Here is a 22,582-nt window from a genome sequence, read left to right as displayed (position 1 = left end):
CACTAATATGCAGATTTTCCAGAAAATGATCCCGCCCGTCACATCACGACGTCTCGCAAGATCGCATTAGATCTCGCCAGGTAGGGCGCCATGTGGTTGGCACTGCTACCTCAAGGCGCAAAGTCCCAGGTTCAATCCCGACCCTGGGTCACAGTCCATGTGGAGTCTGTACATTCTCCCCGTGTCTGCATTGGTCTCATCCCCACAACCCAAAGATGTGCAGGGTAGCTAAATTGCCCCTTAATTGGAAAAAAAAGAATTGTGTACTCTAAAAAAAATTTTTTTAAATCTCGCGAGGCATGGGGAGCCAGGTAGATCCCGTAAGTGGGATCTCTCGGCATCTACCGGTCGCGTTAACGCCGCGCTGCTTTTCGGGCGTAACACGACCAGTAGATCCTGCCCTTGTTATTATAAACCTACTTGGCTATGTGGCCTTCATTCCTCTTTGAATTGTTTGCAATGAAATTTACATTATGATTGGTCATTTTTGGAAGGTGAAGTACACCTTTTAAGGTTTGCTTTGGTTCAGTGCTCCAACGTATTGGTAACTTGATTTCCAACCGTGCGCAATTATAAACCCAGCAGATCCACAACCAACATCTGATAATCATATTCTCTTGGTTAAACTGAAGTTGATGTATAAATTGGAAGAGTCAGAAATGCAATTTTATATTATCCATATCAAAATATTTAAGCCTTGATTTTAACCCCCTAATGAAGCAGAGCATGTAGGGGTTTTAAAATGGCAACAACGCTGCCTTGTCACTAATATTCCATTTTAACAGAGAACCTTTGGACAGCAAGTAATCTCTCAACCCTGGCAGGCACGGGTCTTATTCAGATGACTAAATCATAACCTTGGCCCTATTTTTATTTTATCTGGTGCCAGCCTTACCAGGAACACTGGGTGCCGAGGAACAGCTGAATGCTGGCAAGATCAGTGATTTTGATTTTTGCTTAGGTTTCCTTGTGACCCAGAGAATTAGAACGATCACATTCATCTTCCCCGCACCTGCAACCCTCTCTCCCACCCTCCTTTGCCTCCTCTACCGTGATTGTTAGGATCTGCTCCCATGGGTACCTAAAAGCAACCTACTAATCTGCTCGCCCCGTTTCTACCCACTGGCTTCCATTTCTTTCCTGTGTGATGTGAGCAGGAGTTGGACCAGGGCTGTGGGACCTGAGATTTAAAATGGCTGGGGTGTCATGTGTGCAATTCAAAACAGAAAAATGTTGGAAGTACTCAGCAGGTCAGGCATTTGTGAAGAGACGAGCAAGAGTCACTATTTTAAATGCTGATTTCCAGCATGTGCAGTATTTTGCTTTTGGATTGTGTCCAGATTGGGGCAAGCTTGCCTCATGTTAACATCTCATCCTAGCTTTAGAATTATGCTGCACAGTTTAAGGGAGAAAGTAGACGAAAGCAAAAAAAATTTCAGAGAAAATTCCAGAGGTCAGGGTTGTGCCCTGAAAGATCCTCCTCCTTTTCTGGATTGAAAACAAATGACCAGATAATGTCAGAGAGCAATTAGTGATATTTGGATAGAAAATGTGCCAAATATAATATAGTGCTAAACATATTAGTCAATGAATTTACAGTGCAGAAGGAGGCCATTAGGCCCATCAAGTCTGCACCAGCCCTTGGAAAGTGCACCTACTTAAACCCATGCCACCACCCTAACCCCATAACCCAGTAACACCACCTAACCTTTTGGACACAAAGGGGCAATTTTGCATGACCAATCCATCTAACCTCTGCATATCTTTGGACAGTGGGAGGAAACCGGAGCATCCGGAGGAAACCCACACAGACACGTGGAGAAAGTGCAAACTCCACACAGACAGTCACCCGAGGCCAGAATTGAACCAGGGACCCTGGAGCTGTGAGACAACAGTGCTAACCACTGTGCCACCCTGCCACCCCATTGCTAGTTATAACATTTCTTTATTCCAGGATTCATACAAAATGCAGGAGCAAGTTCCCTGACTACTGAATCTGGACTTTCTCCTGTGTTATAGGCCAGGGTTTAGAGAATCCCAAAGTATATCAAGAAGTTCACCTGACCCACAACTTTTAATGGTTGTGGTTATGGGTAGCACACGGGCCTACTTTACAGGTGTGGTGCAACAGAGAACTAAAGTACTTTTAAATTAAAACAATGTTTATTTATGAAACCAGTTAACACTTTATAAACCCACAGTAAACATCTTAACAACTATCAACACCAATCATCCCCACAGATACAATATTCTATAAGTAACCCTTAATCTTTCCTTGCAACATCCATAAGACAAATACCCTCTTTAAGACAGAGATCAGATTCAAATTCTCTACTGAGAGCAGTTATCACTTTTAAATTACCCAAATTAACACTCTTGAACTGGTAGAGATATCCATGCACATCTGCTGGCTTTCACTGCAGCTCTTCACTCTCAAAACGAAACTAAAACTCACAGACATACACTAGCTTTTCTTCAAAGCAAAAGTAAAGGACAGACAGCCCAGCTCCACCCACACACTGACATCACTGAAGCTATTTGACAAACACCCATTTCTTAAAAGTACTATCACATGACACCTGTCATATCTTTGTAACATGCTTCATTCAAAAAATAAAGACCAACAAGGCAGGCCTCATTCTCGTGTTAAAATCCTGCATGGCTTTGTCCTCCCCTATCCCCATATTACCATCTGCCCAGAGCCCCCTCAAGGTCCCTATTTTCCCAGTTTTGGCCTCCTGTGCACCCTTGACCTCCTTCACCCCATCCTGAGCAGCTATGTCCTCCAGTCCAGTCTAGTCCCAAGGTTCTGGAATTCCCTTTCTAAACTTCTCTGCCTTCACCTCTCTCGCCTCTCTCTTAACCCTACCATTTAGACCAAGCATTTGGTCACCTGTCCTGATGCCCTTTGGCTTGGTGTTGGGTTTTTTTCTGCTTGTACTGCTGTGAAGCATCTTGAGATGTTTTGATATAATCAGAAGGAATAGTAGTTTCAAAGTTTTTTAAAGTTTGTTGAACGTTTGCACATCCTGTCCATAAACCATATCTCCTGTTGTAACTATATTTTGAGCTTATTTGAAGGACACCTAGCCTGGTGGAATGAGCAGACATGTGGTAGGAAGAATTGAGGAAAGACCAGTAGATTCAAAGATGCAATTTTAAAGGAGGTGCAAGAACAGAGAGATCTTAGAGTGGATGTGCACAATTTTTTTTTAAAGGTGACTGGACAAATTGAGAAGGATGTTTTAATGCAAAACATGGGTATCGGCTTTAATAATCGAGGCATAATATCCAGAAACAAGGAAGTTGTGTCAAGTCTTCAGAAAATACTGGTTGGATTTCAGTTCTGGGCACCACGCTTTGAGATCTTAAGAGGGCGCAGAAGAGATTTATTAGAATGGTACCACGGACGAGGGAGTTCAGTAATGTGGAGAAACGAGAAAACCTGGATTAGTTCTCAAAATCGAGGGAGTAAGGAAAAAATTGATGGAAGTGTTTTGATGCAGTAATTAAGGAAAAACGATTCCAGTGGCAGAAAGATTAGTGACCGGGGACACAAAATAATTGACAAAAGACAGACATGGCAACACGTTTTTTTACACAGCAAGTTGTGATCTGGAATGCACCACCTTATTGGCTGTCGAAGAATATTTAGTGACATTCAAAAAGGGATTAAATAAACACTTGAAAGGAAATAATTTGCAGGGGGGGATGAATGCAGTGTGTTCAGTTGGCTACCTCTTATCAAAGAACCAACAAAGGGACAATGAGCTGAATGGCCTCATTTTACCTGTCAACGCTTACCATTGAAAATGGCTTGGGGTGTCAACATTTCCAATTCAATTTCTCAGCCTCCCTGGGGACTTTCTCCCCTGCCCATGCTTCTGGAATTCTGACCTGATGTTTCCTTATGTGTCTCAGCGTCATACTTTGGTGTATAATGCTCCTGTGAAGTGCCTTGGTGCTATATAAATGTATGTTGTTGATGTCTCTGCCCTTGCTGTTGCCCAGTTATGGCATCTTTAATTTATCTTAACAGAATTATGTGTGTTTCTATACTACACACCCCTTAGAAAAACTACCTTGAATTCGGCCAGTGGTCGGGGACAGGAGGATGTGACTATCAGTGAGGTGCAGGGAGGAGATAGGGTTGCAGGAGCCTCCGTCCTTGTCCAACAAGTTTGAGATTCTTGCTCCCTGCGTGGATGCTTGAGAGCGGGGACTGTGGGGAGGATGAGCAAACTGACCACAGCACCGTGGCACAAGGAACCATTCAAGTGGGGAGACAGAAAAGAAAAGTAGTTGTTATTGGGGATGGTATAGTTAGGGCACAGACACTGTGACCAGGATCAAGAACCCCAAAGGTTGCATTGCCTACCTGGTGTTCTGGTTTGGGATATCTCATCTGGGCTGCAGACGAACTTTGAGTGGGAGGTTAAAGATCCGATTATCATGATCCATGTAGGTACCAACGACACAGGTAGAACAAGGATCCTTTGCAAGCCAGATCGAGAGTCCCGCATGGTATGTTGCCTGCCCGGTGCCAGGGTGAGGGACATCTCTGATCGGCTTGAAAGGATTTTGGAGAGGGAGGGGGAGGATCCAGTTGTTGTGGTCCACGTTCGGCCTAACAACATAGGTAAGACTAGGAAAGAGGACCTGTTTGGGGACTATCAAACACTAGGGACTAAATTAAAGAGCAGGTCCTCTAGGGTTATAATCTCTGGATTACTACCCGAGCCACGTGACAATTGGCATAGGGTTGAGAAAATTAGAGAAGTTAACACGTGGCTAAAGGAGTGGTGCGGGAAAGAGGGATTCCATTTCATGGGGCATTGGCATCAGTACTGGGGCAGGAGGGACCTGTACCGTTGGGACGATCTTCGCCTGAACCATTCTGGGACCAGTGTTCTAGCGAATAGGATAAATAGGTTGGTCACAAGGACTTTAAACTAGCAAGTTGGGGGGAAGGGAAGTGTAACGCTATGGACAGTATAATGGTTAATGGAGATCAAGGCAGCAGGCTACGTGACAGGTTATTATGTAGAGATATGGGTTCAAAGACGAGGAAAATTAGGAGAAAGGGTAAGAGGAAAAATAAATTGCGAAAAGTTACTGATCAAGGTGTTAGGATTCATAACAAAGACATAAAAAACAGCATAAGTGTACTTTACCTGAATGCTCGTAGTATACGAAATAAGGTAAATGAGTTGATGGCGCAAATCATCGTGAATGACTATGATTTAGTGCCCATTACTGAAACATGGTTAAAAGATGGTCACGACTGGGAGTTAAATATCCAAGGGTATCAGACTATACGAAAGGATAGAATGGACGGTAAGGGCGGTGGTGTAGCTTTGTTGTTTAAGGATGGCATCCGGGCAATAGTAAGGGATGATATTGGTGCTATGGAGGACAAGGTTGAATCAATTTGGGTGGAAATCAGGAATAGTAAGGCGAAAAGGTCACTGATAGGAGTAGTCTATAGGCCACCAAATAGTAACAGGATGGTAGGGCAGGCAATAAGCAAAGAAATAACGGATGCATGTAGAAATGGTACAGCGGTTATCATGGGAGATTTTAATCTGCATATCGATTGGTTTAAACAGGTTGGTAAAGGCAGCTTTGAGGAGGAGTTTATAGAATGTGCCCGGGATAATTTCCTGGAACAGTATGTAATGGAACCTACAAGGGAACAAGTGGTCCTAGATCTGGTCCTGTGTAATGAGGCAGGATTGATTAATGATCTCATAGTTCGGGATCCTCTTGGAAGGAGCGACCACAATATGGTGGAATTTAAAATACAGTTGGAGGATGACAAGGTAAAATCAAATACTAGTGTTTTGTGCTTAAACAAAGGCGATTACAGTGGGATGAGAGAAGAACTAGCTAAGGTAGACTGGGAGCAAAGTCTTCATGGTGAAGCAGTTGAGGAACAGTGGAGAACCTTCCGAGCGATCTTTCACAGTGTTCAGAAAAGGTTCATACCGACAAAAAAGAAAGACGGTAGAAAGGGGAAAAATCGACCGTGGATATCTAAGGAGGTGAGGGAGAGTATCAAATTGAAGGAAAAAACATACAAAGTGGCAAAAATTAGTGGGAGACTAGAGGACTGGGAAGTCTTTAGGGGACAACAGAAAGCTACTAAAAAAGCCATAAAGAAGAGTAAGGTAGACTATGAAAGTAAACTGGCTCAGAACATAAAAGCAGATAGTAAAAGCTTCTACAAATATATAAGACAACAAAGAGTGGCTAAGGTAAATATTGGTCCTTTGGAAGATGAGAAGGGAGATTTAATAATAGGAGATGGGGAAATGGCTGAGGAGCTGAACAGGTTTTTTGGGTCAGTCTTCACAGTGGAGGACACAAATAACATGCCAGTGACTGATGGAAATAAGGATATGATAGGCGAGGACCTTGAGATGATTGTAATCACTAAGGAGGCAGTATTGGGCAAGCTAATGGGGCTAAAGGTAGACAGGTCTCCTGGCCCTGATGGGATGCATCCCAGAGTGTTAAAAGAGATGGCTAGGGAAATTGTAAACGCACTAGTGATAATTTATCAAAATTCACTAGACTCTGGCGTGGTCCCAGAGGATTGGGAAGTAGCAAACGTGACACCACTGTTTAAAAAAGGAGGTCGGCAGAAAGCGGGTAATTATAGGCCGGTAAGCTTAACTTCGGTTGTAGGGAAAGTGCTGGAATCTATCATTAAGGAGGAAATAGCGGGGCACCTGGAGGGAAATTGCCCCATTGGGCAGACGCAGCATGGGTTCACAAAGGGTAGGTCGTGTCTGACTAATTTGGTAGAATTTTTTGAGGCCGTTACCAGTGCAGTAGATAACGGGGAGCCAATGGATGTGGTATATCTGGATTTCCAGAAAGCTTTTGACAAGGTGCCACACAAAAGGTTACTGCATAAACTAAAGATGCATGGCATTGAGGGTAAAGTGGTAGCATGGGTAGAGGATTGGTTAACTAACAGAAAGCAGAGAGTGGGGATAAATGGGTGTTTCTCTGGTTGGCAACCTGTAACTAGTGGGGTCCCTCAAGGATCAGTGTTAGGCCCGCAGTTGTTCACTATTTACATAGACGATTTGGAGTTGGGGACCAAGTGCAATGTGTCAAAAGTTTGCAGATGACACTAAGATGAGTGGTAAAGCAAAAAGTGCAGAGGATACCGGAAGTCTGCAGAAGGATTTGGATAGGTTAGGTGAATGGGCTAGGGTCTGGCAGATGGAATTCAATGTTGCCAAGTGTGAGTCTATCCATTTTGGGAGGAATAACAGCAGAATGGATTATTATTTAAACGGTAAGATGTTAAAACATGCTGCTGTGCAGAGGGACCTGGGTGTGCTGGTGCACGAGTTGCAAAAAGTTGGTGTGCAGGTGCAACAGGTGATTAAGAAGGCTAATCGAGTTTTGTCTTTCATTGCTAGAGGGATGGAGTTCAAGACTAGTGAGGTTATGCTGCAATTGTATAGGGTGTTGGTGAGGCCGCATCTGGAGTAGTGTGTTCAGTTTTGGTCTCCTTACCTGAGAAAGGACATATTGGCACTGGGGGGAGTGCAGAGGAGATTCACTAGGTTGATCCCAGAGTTGAGGGGATTAGATTATGATGAGAGGTTGAGTAGACTGGGGCTGTACTCATTGGAGTTTAGAAGGATGCGGGGGGATCTTATTGAGACATATAAAATTATGAAGGGAATAGATAGGATAGATGCGGGCAGGTTGTTTCCACTGGTCGGGGAAAGCAGAACTAGGGGGCATAGCCTCAAATTGGCACAGGGTCAATAAGATTAAAGAGGTAAATGCGTGGCTCAAAGGTTGGCGTGGGAGAAATGGATTCCTTTTCATGGGACATTGACACCAGCACTGGGGAAGGAGGGAGCTGTTCCGATGGAACCACCTGCAACTGAATCATGCTGGGACCAGAGTCCTGGCCAATGGCGTAACTGGCTGTAGATAGGACTATGAACTAAATGGCGGGGGGAAAAGGGTTCCGTTGTGTGGAAAATTAGAAAGTTAAAGGAAAAGGTAGGAGTGCAGGTTAATGATGAGGACTTTAGTGATGTGGGAGGCGCGAATCACGTGCACATGTTCTGGGTCTGTCCTAAGCTAGTGAGCGTTTGGGCTCTTCAGCACCATGTTGGTGATCTTGGGCAGGGAGCTGGAGCCGGGTCCCCTAGAGGCCATGTTCGGGGTGTCGGAGCTGCAGGCGAGAGTGGGGACAGATGTTTTAGCTTTCGTCTTGCTGATTGCTCGCAGGCGAGTTCTGCTGGAGTGGAGGTCAACTTCTCCACCCTGTGCATCAGTGTGGCTGGGGGACCTGCTGGAATTTTGGTATTTGGAGAAAGTTAAATACATGCTGAGGTGGTTGATTGGGAGTTTCCAAATAAGATGGCAACTATTTGTTATGTATTTTAAAGAGCTGGCCACTGTCAACTGTTGTTTGCGGATGGAAGGGGGTAGGTGGTTTGGGGGCTGTTTTTGTTTTTATGTTATGTTTTTGGATTTGTATATAAATTAAAAATGTACAATAAAACTATTTACCCACCAAAAGGCTCAGGAGAGGTTAGTAAAGTTTCCCGAACAAGTAATAGAACAGAGTATGGAAAGCAGTAGGAAATATACAACAGATAAGGGGACAATTATGAGAAAGGGGAGGGGGGGGGCGGTCAATGTAGGACTGAGGGTGTTGTACCTAAATGCGCCCAGTTTCCGAAACAAGGTAAATGAACTTGAAGCGCACATGAAATTGGCGGGTACGATGTTGTGGGCTTCGGAGCCATGGCTACAAGGGGATCAGGGCTGGGACCTTATTATCCAGGCATATGTGTCCTATTGAAAGGACAGACAGATGGGCAGAGGGGATGGGGTTGCCTTGTTAGTCAGAAACTAAATTGAATCGATAGCAAGAAGCGATATAGGATCAGAAGGCATAGATTCTGTGTGGGTGGAGTTGAGGAATTGTAAAGCGAAAAAGACCCTGATGGGGGTTATGTACAGGCTCCCTAGCAGTAGCCAGGGTGTGGGGCAGAAAATAAATCGGGAGATAAAACAGGCATATAGGAAAAGGCAATATTACAATAATCATGGGGGACTTCAATATGTAGGTGGACTGGGAAAATCAAGTTGGTAGCAGATCCCAAGAAAGGGAAATTGTGACATGTCTATGAGTTTTTTTCAGAGCAGCTTTGGTGGAGACCACTAGGGAACAGGCAATTCGAGATTTGGTGAAGTGTAATGAGGCAGACATGATTAGGCAGCTTAAGGTGAAGGAACCTTTAGGGGGCAGTGACCACGATATGATAGAATTCACCCAACAGTTTGAGAGGGAATCAGATGTGACGGTTTTGCAACTGAGTAAATGTAACTACAAAGACATGCGGGAGGAGCTGGCCAGGGTTGATTGGAGGGGGGGCTAGCTGGAAAGACGGTGGAACAGTAATAGCAGGTGTTTTTGGAGGTTATTTAGGAGGCACAACAGAAATTCATCCCAAGGAAGAGGAAACATGATAAGAGGAGGATGAGGCAACCCTGGCTGATGAGGGGTGTCAGGGACAGCGCAGATGCAAAGGAAAAAGCATACAAGATGGCGAGGATTAGTGGGAAGCCTTTAAAAGCAAGCGGACTACTAAAAAAGCAATCAGGGGGAGAAGATGAAATATAAATGTAAGCTAGCTAGTAATATAAAAGAAGATTGCAAGAGGTTTTTATTTTGATTATATAAATGGTAAGAGAGAGGCAAGAATGGACATTGGACCACTGAGCAATGAGGCTGGAGAAGGAGTAATGGGCAGCAAAGAAATGGTAGGGGAGCTGAATAGGTACTTTGCATCAGTCTTCACGGTGGAAGACACCAGTGGGATATCAGAACTTCCAAGAGTCGGGGAGCAGAGGTGAATGTTCTGGGGAAGCTGAAAGATCTGAAGGTGGATAAATCACCTGGACCTGATGGACTCCACCCCAGGGTTCTGAAGGTGATAGATAGCTGAGGAGATTGTGGGGTCAGTGGTAGTGATCTTTAAGGAATCATTGGAGTCAAGGAGGGTCCCAGAGGACTAGAAAATGGCTAATGTAACACCCCTGTTAAGAAGGGAGGGAGGCAGAAGATGGGAAATTATAGACCGGCTAGCCTGACTTCGGTCGTTGGTAAGATTTTAAGATTGAGATTGCGAAGTACTTGGAAGTGCATGGTAAAATAGGGCTGAGTCAGCACAGCTTCGTCAAGGGGAAGTCATACCTAACAAATCTGTTAAGAGTTCTTTGGGGAAGTAACGAGGACGTTAGACAAACGAGAGCCAGAGGACGTGATCTACTTGGATTTCCAGGCCTTTGACAAGGTGCCGTACAGGAGGTTGCTAAATAAGATAAGAGCTCATTGTGTTGCATGGATAGAGGATTGGTTGACTGGCAGAAGGCAGAGAGTGGGGATAAAGGCATCTTTTTCAGGATGGCAGCCGATGACTAGTGGTGTTGCGCAAGGGTCAGTGTTGCGACCACAACTATTCACAATATATATTAACAATCTAGAAGAATGAACTGAGGGATTATTGCTAAATTTCATAATATTTTTATTGTCACAAGTAGGCTTACATTGCAATGAAGTTACAGTGAAAAGCCCGTAGTCGCCACATTCCGGCGCCTGTTCAGGTACACTGAGAGGGAATTCAGAATGTCCAAATTACCTAACAGCACGTCTTTCGGGGCTAGTGGGAGGAAACCAGAGCACCCGGAGGAACCCCACGCAGACACGGGGTCACTGTGCAGAACCTGCACGTTCTCAGAGATCTATGATCTATGCTCTATGAGAACGTGCAGGTTCCGCACAGTGACCAAGCCAGGAATCGACTCTGGTGCTGTGAAGCCACAGTGCTAACCACTGTGCTACCGAGATCTGTAGAGGAACAGGTAGTGTTGAGGAAGCGGGGAGACTACAGGAAGACTTGGAGAGTGGGCAAAGAAGTTGCAGGTGGAATAGAAAAGTGTGAGGTTATGCATTTTTGTAGGAATAGAGGCATAGACTATTTTCTACATGGGGAAAGGCTTCGGAAATCCGAGGCATAAAGGGACTTTAGAGAACTCTTAAGGTTTTAAAAATTAATTTAGAGTACCTAATTCTTTTTGTTTCCAATTAAGGGACAATTCAGCATGGCCAATCCACCTACATACCCTGCACATCTTTGGGATGCGGTGGGTGAAACCCACGCAGACACTGGGAGAATGTGCAAACTACACACGGACAGTGACCCAGGGCCGGGATCAAACCTGGGTTCTCAGCACCGTGAGGCAGCAGTGCTAACCACTGCGCCACCGTGCCGTCCATGGGATTCTCTTAAGGTTAATGTGCAGGTTCAGTTTGGAAGGCAAATGCAATGTTAGCATTCATTTCAAGAGGGCTAGAATGCAAACGCAGGGATGGACTGTTGAGGCTGTATACAGCTCTGGTCAGGTTTTGGGCCTTGTATCTTAAGGAAGAATGTGCTGGACTTGGAGGGGGTCCAGAGGCGGTTCACAAGAATAATCCTGGGAATGAAGGACTTGTCATATGAGGAACGGTTGAGGACTCTGGATCTGTACTCGATGGAATTTAGAAGGATGAGGGGGATCACATTGAAACTTACAGAATTCTGAGAGGCTGACTGGACATGGAGAGGCTGTTTCCATGAGTAGAACCTGAGGGCACAGCCTCAGACTCGAGAGACGATCCTTTTAAACTGTGATGAGGGGGTGTTTCTTCAGGCAGAGGGTGGCGAATCTGTGGAGCTTGTTGCCACAGAAGGCTGTGGGGAACGTCACATGAGTGTCTTTAAGATAGAGATCGATAGGATCTTAATTAATAAGGGGATTAGGGGTTACGGGGAGAAGGCAGGAGAATGGGGATGAGAAACAAATCTGCCACGATTGAATGGCGGAGCAGACTCGATGGGCCGAATGGCCTAATTCTGTTCCTAGGTCGCTCAGTGCTTAGCACGGTTGATTCACAGCACCAGGGACCATAGTTCAATTCCTGGCTTGGGTCACTGTCTGTGCAGAGTCTGCACGTTCTCCCCGTGCCTCCGTGGGTTTCCTCCGGGTGCTGCGGTTTCCTCCCACAAAGTCCCGAAAGACGTGCATGTTAGGTGAATTGGACATTCTGAATTCTCCCTCAGTGTATCCGAACAGGCACCGGAGTGTGGCGACGCGGAGATTTGCACAGTAACGTTTTACAGAGTTAATGTAAGCCTACTTGTGATACTAATAAAGATTATTATTATTTTTATACTATGTCTTATGGCTTGTTATGGCTCTGTCCACTGTCGGGATGCAGTTGTATGCTTTGACCATTCAGTGGCTCTGTGGAGCAGGTTTCTGAATGACTTCACCCAATGCAGTACCAGCATTACCTTGTATTAAAAATAAACTAGTATTCATCAGTTTGCCATACGTAGTGTGCCACAAGTAATTTGCTAGTTTTGTTTTAAAATTTTGTTTTTAAAGTTAAGTGGGGTTTCTGGGTTACGGGGATAGGGTAGAGATGTGGGCTTAAGTAGGGTGCTCTTTCCAAGGCCGGTGCAGACTTGATGGGCTGAATGGCCTCCTGCACTGTAAATTCTATGATTCTAAATCTACCTGTCTGTGACAGTCATTTGTTACAGAATGATTGGTGCACCCTGTTCAAGGAATAGAGTTTGCAACAATTTCCGAAAAATCACTTCCTAGGAGAATATTATTTTTCTTCGAGAGCAGAGCTCATCAACGTGGGTAACACTACATGGTATAGCTTTTAAGTATCAGCAATGGACAGCACTTGATTCAGTTGAGGGCTGGACAGTAAAAGATTGAGAGCAGAATTCAAATTAATCATCAGCCTGGAGATGAATCGACTGACTTGCAACACTTTTTTTTTTAATGCAGCGAAAAGATATTTTTTGTCAACACTTGCAAACACCGCAGTCTAACCCTGCGTGACATTTATTATTGAAAGGCACTTTGAGGCCTTTTGAAAAGAGAACAAATGAGTTGTTTCCATTCACTGTCGAAAAACATCAGAACAAATAAGACCGGTCAAAGATGGTGTTAAGTTTTGAATTCCTCAAACAACTTTCTTCCTGAGGTGTGTGGTCATTTGTTTTGGATGATGTGTTACCTTGGTGCGATAGCTTCTCTGTCAAAAGGGAGTTATTCTGAAACCAATCACTCCCCAGTATTGAGCAAGGTGGCAGTTGCAAGCCTGTTAAGGTTATTTCAGTAAGAAGTCTTACAACACCAGGTTAAAGTCCAACAGGTTTGTTTCGATGTCACTAGCTTTCGGAGCGCTGCTCCTTCCTCAGGTGAAGGAAGGAGCCTGAGGAAGGAGCAGCGCTCCGAAAGCTAGTGACATCGAAACAAACCTGTTGGACTTTAACCTGGTGTTGTAAGACTTCTTACTGTGCTCACCCCAGTCCAACGCCGGCATCTCCACATCAAGGTTATTTCAAACAGACTGCTTTGGAAGGACTTAATGGAGCACCGTCTACATGAAATGTTTTTGCAATGCTAGCTTTTCTAAACTAGGCTCCTCTTCTAATGCGTACAATCCTGTGAAGGTGATTTCTTTATATTGGTGAGAAATGTATTTATGTTCACATGGATATCGCAGTATTCAAATGAGGATTTCATCTCATTCAGCCGTAAAAATATCCAATGACCTTGATTCCATCGCTCTGGAAAGAGAATCCCACAAATTGATAACCCTTGGAGAGAAAATATTCTCTTCAATCTCCATCTTCAATGCGAGGCCCATTATTTTTAACCTCCTAGTTCTAGGGTGCACTTTTACAGTCACACTGCACCCGAAAAGCAGCGTGCCACGGCATTGCATGGCCGATAGAAGCTGGGAGACTCCCCGAGCCCCAACACAATATGGGCACTCTAGCCGGATCGTCACCACACAAAAAATGCCAGCTTGGCCCTTGGCAGTGCTAGCATGCCCAGGCAGCACCAGAGTATCACCTTGCCCAAAGGCCATGCACCTAGGGGCCTCTGATCCCCTGGGAGACCCATATGAGTGCAGTTCAGTCTGGTCCTCATTTGTGCAGACAAGTCCTGAACGGCGCTCGCCCGAGGTCTCCGAGGCAAAGGAGATAGATCCCATGCCTCGGGTACCTCGGGAATCTGAACATTAAAGACTAGCTGTCTCGCTTTAATATGCAGATTTTCTAAAAATTTACCCCGCCCACAATGGGCAGGATTTACAACGTGTCAGCCATGATTGAATGGCAGAGCAGACTTGATGAGCCAAATGGCCTAATTCTGCTCTTGTATCTTATGAACTTCTCAAACATGTTGCCGATCTTGCATGTGGCCTTAGAGTCCAGCCTGCATTTTCAGGGTGTCGGACTTGCCGGAGCTGCAGACTGGAGTAGGGACAGATGTTTTAGCCTTCGCTTCGTTGATCGCCTGCAGGCGTGAGATCAGTTTTCTCCACCCTGTGCCTCGGTGTGGCTGGGGGATGTAATTGGGTTCTTGCACTTGGAAAAGGTGAAATTTGGTCTGAGGAGCATGAATGGTGGTGGGGGGGGGAGGGGGAGGGGGTTCCATAAGAGATGGGGTTTAGCTCACTTGGCTAGACAGCTGGTTTGTGATGAAGAGCAAGGCCAGCAGCGTGGGTTCAATTCCTGTACCAGCTGAGGTTAGTCATGAAGGCCCGCCTTCTCAAGCTCCCCCCTCGTCTGAGGTGTGGTGATCCTCAGCTCTCCCCCCTCAAAGGGGAAAGTCATTTGGAGCTGTGGCAACTTTACCTTACCCAAACTACTCCCACAAGTGACTTCCTACCTTTACTATTTCATATTGCTATCCAAACTGATTCTACATTTTGATCTTTAGATCTTGGGTAATCTCTCTCTCCCTCTCTCTCTCTATTGTACTCATGTCATCCTTAATGAACAGAGATACTCCTCTACGTTTTCCTAGATTCCTGTCCTTCCAAAATGTCATGCAGCCTTAAATATTCAGCTCCTAACCTTTGTTATCCATATCTCTGAAATAGCTATCAGATCATACATATTTCTATTTGCATGTCACTTCATTTGTTTTATAATGAATATTATGCTCATCCGTATACAAAGATTATAACTTAAGAGTATCCAATCCTTTTTTTTTTCAATTAAGGAGCAATTTAGCATGGCCAATCCACCTGGCTTGCACATCTTTTTGGGTTGTGGGAGCAAGACCTATACAGACAAGGAGAATGTGCAAACTCCACATAGGCAGTTACCCGGGGCCGGGATTGAACCCGAGTCCTCAGCGCCAGGAAGCAGCAGTGCTAGCCACTACGCCACCGTGCTGCCCATTTCTAACTCTATTTTTACCATTATTGCAATCACTGGCTTAGTCTGCTGATGCACTCTTAAGTTTGTATGATCAGTCCCGATCCTGCCACGTTTTGATCTATCATTTCTTCTCTTGCTATCTTGCTCTCTTGCCTTATCTTTTCTCTTTAATTGATCACATCTTCCCACACTTGATCCCTTGCCCCCACTATTTAGTTTAAAGCCCCCTTTACTACCCTAGTTATATGACTTGCCAAAACACTGGTCCCAGCATGATTCCAATGAAGACAATCCCAATGGTACAACTCCCACTCTCCCCAGCACTGGTGCCAGTGCCCCATGAATTGAAACCAATTTCTCCCACACCAATCTTTGAGCCACACAGTCAACTCCTTAATCTTATTTACCCCATGCCAGTGTGCTCGTGGCTCAGATAATACTCCTGCGATTATTACCTTTTTGATGTACTACTTTTTACTTCAATTTATCCCGAGCCACTCATACTCCCTCTTTCCTAGTTCTACCTATGTCATTGGTACCTAATGTGGATCATGACCATTAAATCCTCCCCCTTCCACTGCATGTTTCTCTCAGCTCAGAGCAGATGTCCCGAAGCTTGGAACCTATCAGTCAATACGGCCGTCTGAACTCTTGCTTGCGGTTGCAGAGAACTATATCTATTCCCTACTACCGCTAGTAGGGGAATGAATGGCTTCCTGTACCTTAGTGTCATAGCCACTCTGCAGCATCCACTTCCCTCCATACAGGTTTCAAGCACCTCAAACCTGCTGGACAACTGCAGAGGCTGTGGCTCCTCCACTTCTACCTTCTGTGTCCCCATACCTGTCTTACTCATGGTCACAGCCTACTGCTCCCTGACCACTGGCCAAATTGGAAGACCCCCACCTAAGGGATGTACTCCCTCCTGGTAAAAATTGTCCCAGTAACTTTCTCCTCTTCGTGATATCTCAGTGGCTGCAGCTCAGCATCTAACTCAGTGACTGCGAAAAACTCCTCAAGCCTGGAACACATCGGTGTCCAGGAACTCCCACATTCTGAAGTCACCACAAGTCACCTGTTCTGCCTCTTCTATAATTTCTGAACGTTTGGGCCTTTCTGAATCCATTAGTGTGCAATACTGCAATCTATTACAAGACATTTACAGGTTCAGCCATGGCTCAGATGGTAGTAATTCAACTTCTTATTCAAAAGGTTGCGAGGTTATAATCTAGCCTGGTACAACAGTGGTGTTCTGAGGGATGCTGCACTGTCGAAGGTGGTGTCTTTTCTATGACAGGTTAAATCCAGGCCTACCTGGTGGCGCAGTGCGTAGCACTGCTGCCTCACGGTGCCGAGGTCCCAGGTTCGATCCCGGCTCTAGGTCACTGTCCGTGTGGAGTTTACAAATTCTCCCTGTGTTTGCGTGGGTTTCGACCCTACAATCCAAAAATGTGCAGGGTAGGTGGATTGACCACGCCAAATTGCCCCTTAATTGGAAAAAATGAATTTTAAAAAATCAAGGCCTGCCCTTTCTGGTAGATGTACAGGTCCCAAGCCACTACTTGAAGAGTAAGGGAGTTCTCCCATCATCCTGACAAATATTCTCCCCTCAATCAGCATCATTAAAACAGGCCATGATCACATTAACTTGCTGTCATTTCCTACTTTGCAATAAAGATTACACTTCAAAATGCTTCACTGGCTGTTGAGCATTTGGGGCTTCCTGAAATTGTGAAAGCTGATATGCAAATGTTCTTTCTTTTTTATTAGCCATTTTATCAGTTAGTATTTTTATTGTTGAATGTGACCACAATTATGCTGCTAATACTTTTCCTATTTTGTTTCCCTTGCAGACTTTTGTCCATGAAAATGGCCAATGGAGTAGATGGCCCTATAGGTATCCCATTCCCAGATCACAGCAGCGAAATTCTCAGTAGTCTTAATGAGCAGAGGAACTATGGTTATCTCTGTGATGTTATCATCATAGTGGATGGTCAGGAATTTCGGACCCATCGATCTGTCCTTGCAGCCTGCAGTCATTACTTCAAAAAGCTCTTCACATTGGGGGCCATCGTGGACCAACAGAATGTTTACGAAATAGACTTTGTCACGGCAGAAGCGCTCTCGGCACTGTTGGAGTTTGCGTACACGGCAACCCTGACTATAAGCACTTCGAATGTAAATGAGATTTTAAATGCGGCGAGGCTGCTGGAGATCCAATGTGTGAGCAATGTTTGCCATGATCTCCTTGTCTCAAATGCTCTAGCCAGCAAGGAGATAGCAGATTACGTAGATCAAATTGATCAGAAAAACCTCCTTAAAGCAAAAGAATATCTAGAGTACTTCCAAAGCAGTCCAGCCAATGGCCATGTTGACAGCCAATGGGCAGGTCTTGAACTGAAAGACCTTCCAAGAGCACACTTTAAAAATGGAGTTAGTGAAGAGCTAGCACAAAAGGCGCGAGGAGTTTATCCAGAGGTGGCATCAAATGACCAGCCAACCCAAACCATGGACAAATCCATGCTGTGGCTTAAGAGGGAGGATGTCACTGGCCCTTCATTTTCCCCCTCACAGAATGGAGATTATTCTGACTTCCATCTCCACGAGGAAGAAGGGCTTCTAGAACACCAAGAGCTGGCTATGCATCCAAATTATACCCCAACTGAAGAGGTAAAACAGGAGATAAACAAGGAAGAAGAGGAACCCATTTCATCTCGAGCCTTCCTTGAGCAGATTATAAACTCAGTCGATGAAACATACGACAAGAACTTAGTGAAAGAAGAGCATGACTTTGATTCATACTTGAACTTTTTCAACCCTACCTTCGACGGTGAAGGCTACTCTTCCTGGTCCAAGAAGAGCGAGAAAAAAGTGAGAGCAAAGGCATTCCAGAAGTGTCCAATCTGTGAGAAGGTGATTCAGGGAGCAGGAAAACTGCCACGTCACATCAGGACTCACACAGGAGAAAAACCATATGAGTGTAACATCTGCAATGTCCGCTTCACAAGGTAGATGAATATATTATTGTAAATGTTGAGTTTATTAACTCATGTCATCTTTTCTCCTTTTTCCATTTGTCTTTTTTTTTAATGGTTTATGATAATTTAGAGCAGCAACTTTTCAGATCTTCTCCCTGTACCAGTTGTGGAACTTCAGTTGGCTGAGATTATATGCCTCAGCACAGAGTAGGGATCGAGTCTGGACAACGTGACTCAGCTACTCCCTGGATTGACTTGTTTTCAGGCAAGGGGCCAAAGCTCTGACGCTAGTCCAGGGCCTGGACGTATTGAAGCAATACAGAGTTATCGTATTTCAATTGCTGCCACCAGTTAACACACGAGGTATATCTGAAATGGCCCACAATATCTATGAGCAGAGCTACACCAACATTTTGCATAACACATTGTGACCATCAATTTAAATACCATCATAGTATTCTCCAATGCAGCCAACATTAATACTTCAAGCTTCCATGGCCTGCCTCAATCACAATACTAGTCAGCATTGGTGTGAATTCGGGCTGAATGCATCTCACAAATAAGAAACAATCACTGAGGGGGAAGAGTAGCATAGTGGACGTTACCAGACGAGCAATCCTAGTGCCTGGACTAATGCTGTGGAGACATGGGTTCCACTCTCATCACATTTTAAACTTACATTATGATGAATAAATCTGGAATAAAATGCTTGTCTCATTAATAATGATCATGAAATTACCCAAAATGTCATTAAAACCCACCTTGTTCACTAATGTCCTTCAGGAAAGGAGATCTGACGTTCTTTTTTACGGTGGCAAGGTAGCGCAGTGGTTAGCACTGTTGCTTCACAGCGCCAGGGCCCCAGGTTCGATTCCCGGCTTGGGTCACTGTCTGTGCGGACTGCACGTTCTTCCTGTGTCTGCGTGGGTTTCCTCTGGGTGCTCTGGTTTCCTCCCACAAGTCCCGAAAGATGTGCTGTTAGGTGAATTGGACATTCTGAATTCTCCCTCAGTGTACCCGAAAAGGCGCCAGAGTGTGGCGACTAGGGGATTTTCACAGTAACTTCATTGCACTGTTAATGTAAGCCTACTTGTGATACTAATAAAGATTATTATTATTCCCTACTCTGCAATTGATTTTTAACTGCCCTCTGAAATGGCCCTCTGTTGTATTGAACCACTACTGATAAGTCAAAATGTGGTTCACCACCCATTGGGCATGGGGAACATGGCCCATCGATGCTGCCTTGCAAGCGACACAAACATCCCAAGGACAAATAAAAATAAACTAATCTGGAAATGTACAAAGCACGGTGAGAGGAAAGTTTTGTAACAGTCATTCACTAATTACCTGATGAGAACTTGTTGGATTTGTCACAAAAATCAATTGTGTCCGCTAACAGAACTCCACGGCAACACTGACAAAATTTTACAGCACAGATTTAAACACATTATTCTGGGCTGAACAAATCAAAGGATGGTTACAGCAAAGGAGGCCCTTCAGCCCAACATGTCTGTGTTGACTCTCTGAAGGAGGAATTTACCTAGTGCCATTCCCCTGCCGTTTTCCTGTAGCTTTGCAAATCTTTCCCTTTCTTTTTTTAAACAAATTTAGAGTACCCAATTCATTTTTTCCAATTAAGGGGCAATTTAGTGTGGCCAATCCGCCTATCCTACACATCTTTGGGTTGTGGGGGTGAAACCCATGCAAACACGGGGAGAATGTGCAAATTCCACACGGACAGTGACCCAGAGCTGGGATCGAACCTGGGACCTCAGCGCCGTGAGGCAGCAATGCTAACCACTGCGCCATCGTGTTGCCCTTTCCTTTTCAGATAACAACCCAATTCCCTTGTTAAAAGCCACCATTGACCCTGCCTCCACCACACACTCCAGTAAACGCCTGATCCTAACCACTCACTGCATGAAAAAGATTTTCCTCCTATAGCCTTTTCTTCTTTTGCCAATTACCTTAAATCTGTGCTCTCTGGTTCTCGATCTTTCCACAAATGGAAACAGTTTCTCCCTATTTACTCTGTCTAGCTCCCTTATGATTTTGAATAGCTCTATTAAAACTCCTCTCGACCTTCTTCTCCAAGGAGAACAGTCCCCACTTCTCTGATCTTTCTACGTAACTGAGAAGTTCCACATCCCCAGCACCCGGAACCATTCTTGTGAATCTTTCCTGCCCTCTTTAATGCCTTCACATCTTTCCTAAAGTGTGATGCCCAGAACACCCAATGGACAATACGCCAGTTGAGGCCAAACTAGTGTTTTATACAGGCTTATCATAACCATCTGTGGAAGTAATGCGCGGCTGCATTGTTGAAGTAGGTATTTACAGTAGGCTGGTTTGGGTGATTGTCGTGTTCTTGTGTTTCTTGGTGTGCTTTAAAAATAAAGTGTGTACGTCACACTTGAGACTGGTATGTTGGAACAATAACTTGCTCTGGTGCAGCTGCTATTCCCTGAAGGTTTATGAGTTGCATTGAGGTGCAACTTGTGCACTGGATTTTACAGCAGCTGTTTTAATATAAACAGGTCCAGTTGATTTTTCTACTGACATCACAAACTAGGAAAGGAACATTTTCAGATTGTTGGTACGCAGTGAGTGGATTGTAAGCTGAAATAATGCATTGTATTCACTCTTCCCTTTCAGTGGAAATGCTTACAGTTTAACTATTTCTGTCTTTGGTCATAAGTATGAAATTTTTATTGCTGTCTTATTCCTTTAGTTATTTTAAAAATCCGCCTTGATTGCCACCTGTAGTATTTTGAATCGCTGTAGACCGTGCAGTGAAGCAATATAGAGATGACTTTGAGTTGTAGTTTTTTTTAAAGAGTACCCAATTCTTATTTTCCAATTAAGGGGCAATTTAGAGTGGCCAATTCCCCTATCTTGCATATCTTTTTGGGTTGTGGGGGTGAGACCCTCGCAGACACTGGGAGAATGTGCAAACTCCACACGGACGGTGACCCGGGGCCAGGATCGAATCCGGGTCCTCGGCATTGTGAGGCAGCACTGCGCCACCCTGCTGCCCGTGGTGTGATTTTTGAGGAAAATTATGAAGAAACCGTGGACGTGCTCGTAAAATCTGAGACCAACTCCACTGACCAAGATCAGGAAGAGACCGTTGGGACTTCTTGGGCATGTAATACGAAATTGTGATTTGGAAAGTCTGATGCTGATGGGAAAGATCAATGGTAAAAGAGATCAAGGTAGACCAAGAGTGATCTTTCTAAGAGCCTTGGAAACTGGGTGAATGTACCATAAATGAAGACGGTCCATTCCTCCAAAGAAAAATTGATCCAGGGTCGACATGGCATGGTACCTGACGAGAGAGGGAGAGAGCAGTACCAAATTGTCACAAGCCCTGGGGAAGCAGGGCAGGAAAGAGAAGAGATCCAAAGGAATTACCATCTCTCATCTACTCTCGACGTGACATTACTGTTCTATCTATCTACTTCTGGACCACCAGACCAGAAAAATAAGGATGAGGGAGGTGATTTGGTCCATCATAATTCACCGATCTAGAAAGCCCTCCACTCTAGCGGCACGGTGGCACAGTGGTTAGCACTGATGCCTCACAGCGCCAGGGACCCAGGTTCAATTCTGGCCTTGGGGGACTGTCTGTATGGAGTTTGCACGTTCATAGAATCGTAGAATCCCTACAGTGTAGAAGGAGGCTATTCAACTATTCGAATGAGCACTCTACCCATTTACACTCCCCCATCCACCCCACCCTATCCTCGTAACCTAATCTGCACATTAAGGGGCAATTTAGCGTTGCCAATCCACCTAACCCACACATCTTTGGAGTGTCGGAAGAAATCTACGCAACACAGTAAGAAATTGCGAACTTTACACAGTCACCCAAGGCCGGAATTGAACCCAGGTCCCTGGCGCTGTGAAACGGCAGTGCTAACCACTGTTCCAATTCATTCTCCCCACTCACTCTGCGTGGGTTTCCTCCAGGTGATCTGGTTTCCACCCAAAGATATGCTTGTTAGGTGGATTGGCCATGTTAAATTGCCTCTTAGTAACCAACGGTTGGGTGGGGTTGTAGGGGTAGGGTGAGGGATTGGGCAGAGGTAGGGTATTCTTTCGAAGTGTCAGTGTAGACTCGATGGGCCAAGTGGCCTCCTCCTGCACAGTAGGGATTCTGATTCTTGCAACATCATCATTTCCTCCAAGTGCAGATTTAGGATGATTCGGCTACTCTTGAGATAAGAGAAAATTGAATTTTAATAATAATGAGCTGTTTCCAATCTGATTCTTAGAGTCTTTTACAAATCCCACTCCCCTGTC

At 44.8% G+C, this 22,582-nt stretch overlaps 1 protein-coding gene across 4 annotated transcripts in view; it reads left to right on the top strand.

The window, feature by feature from the left end:
• The window catches only part of LOC140395250 (zinc finger and BTB domain-containing protein 7A-like), a 319,744-nt gene that overhangs the window by 254,001 nt on the left and 43,161 nt on the right, over positions 1–22,582 (top strand). For all 4 annotated transcript variants that reach the window (XM_072482811.1, XM_072482808.1, XM_072482807.1 and 1 more), the window contains one exon: positions 17,150–18,304. In XM_072482811.1, coding sequence (XP_072338912.1) covers positions 17,160–18,304 — 1,145 coding nt within the window. In that variant the 5' untranslated portion in view covers positions 17,150–17,159. The remainder of the gene's footprint in view (positions 1–17,149; positions 18,305–22,582) is intronic.

Source organism: Scyliorhinus torazame, chromosome 18 (genome assembly GCF_047496885.1).
Source record: "Scyliorhinus torazame isolate Kashiwa2021f chromosome 18, sScyTor2.1, whole genome shotgun sequence".
In the NCBI taxonomy this organism is placed as follows: domain Eukaryota; kingdom Metazoa; phylum Chordata; class Chondrichthyes; order Carcharhiniformes; family Scyliorhinidae; genus Scyliorhinus; species Scyliorhinus torazame.
This window is presented reverse-complemented; position numbering and strand designations above follow the sequence as displayed.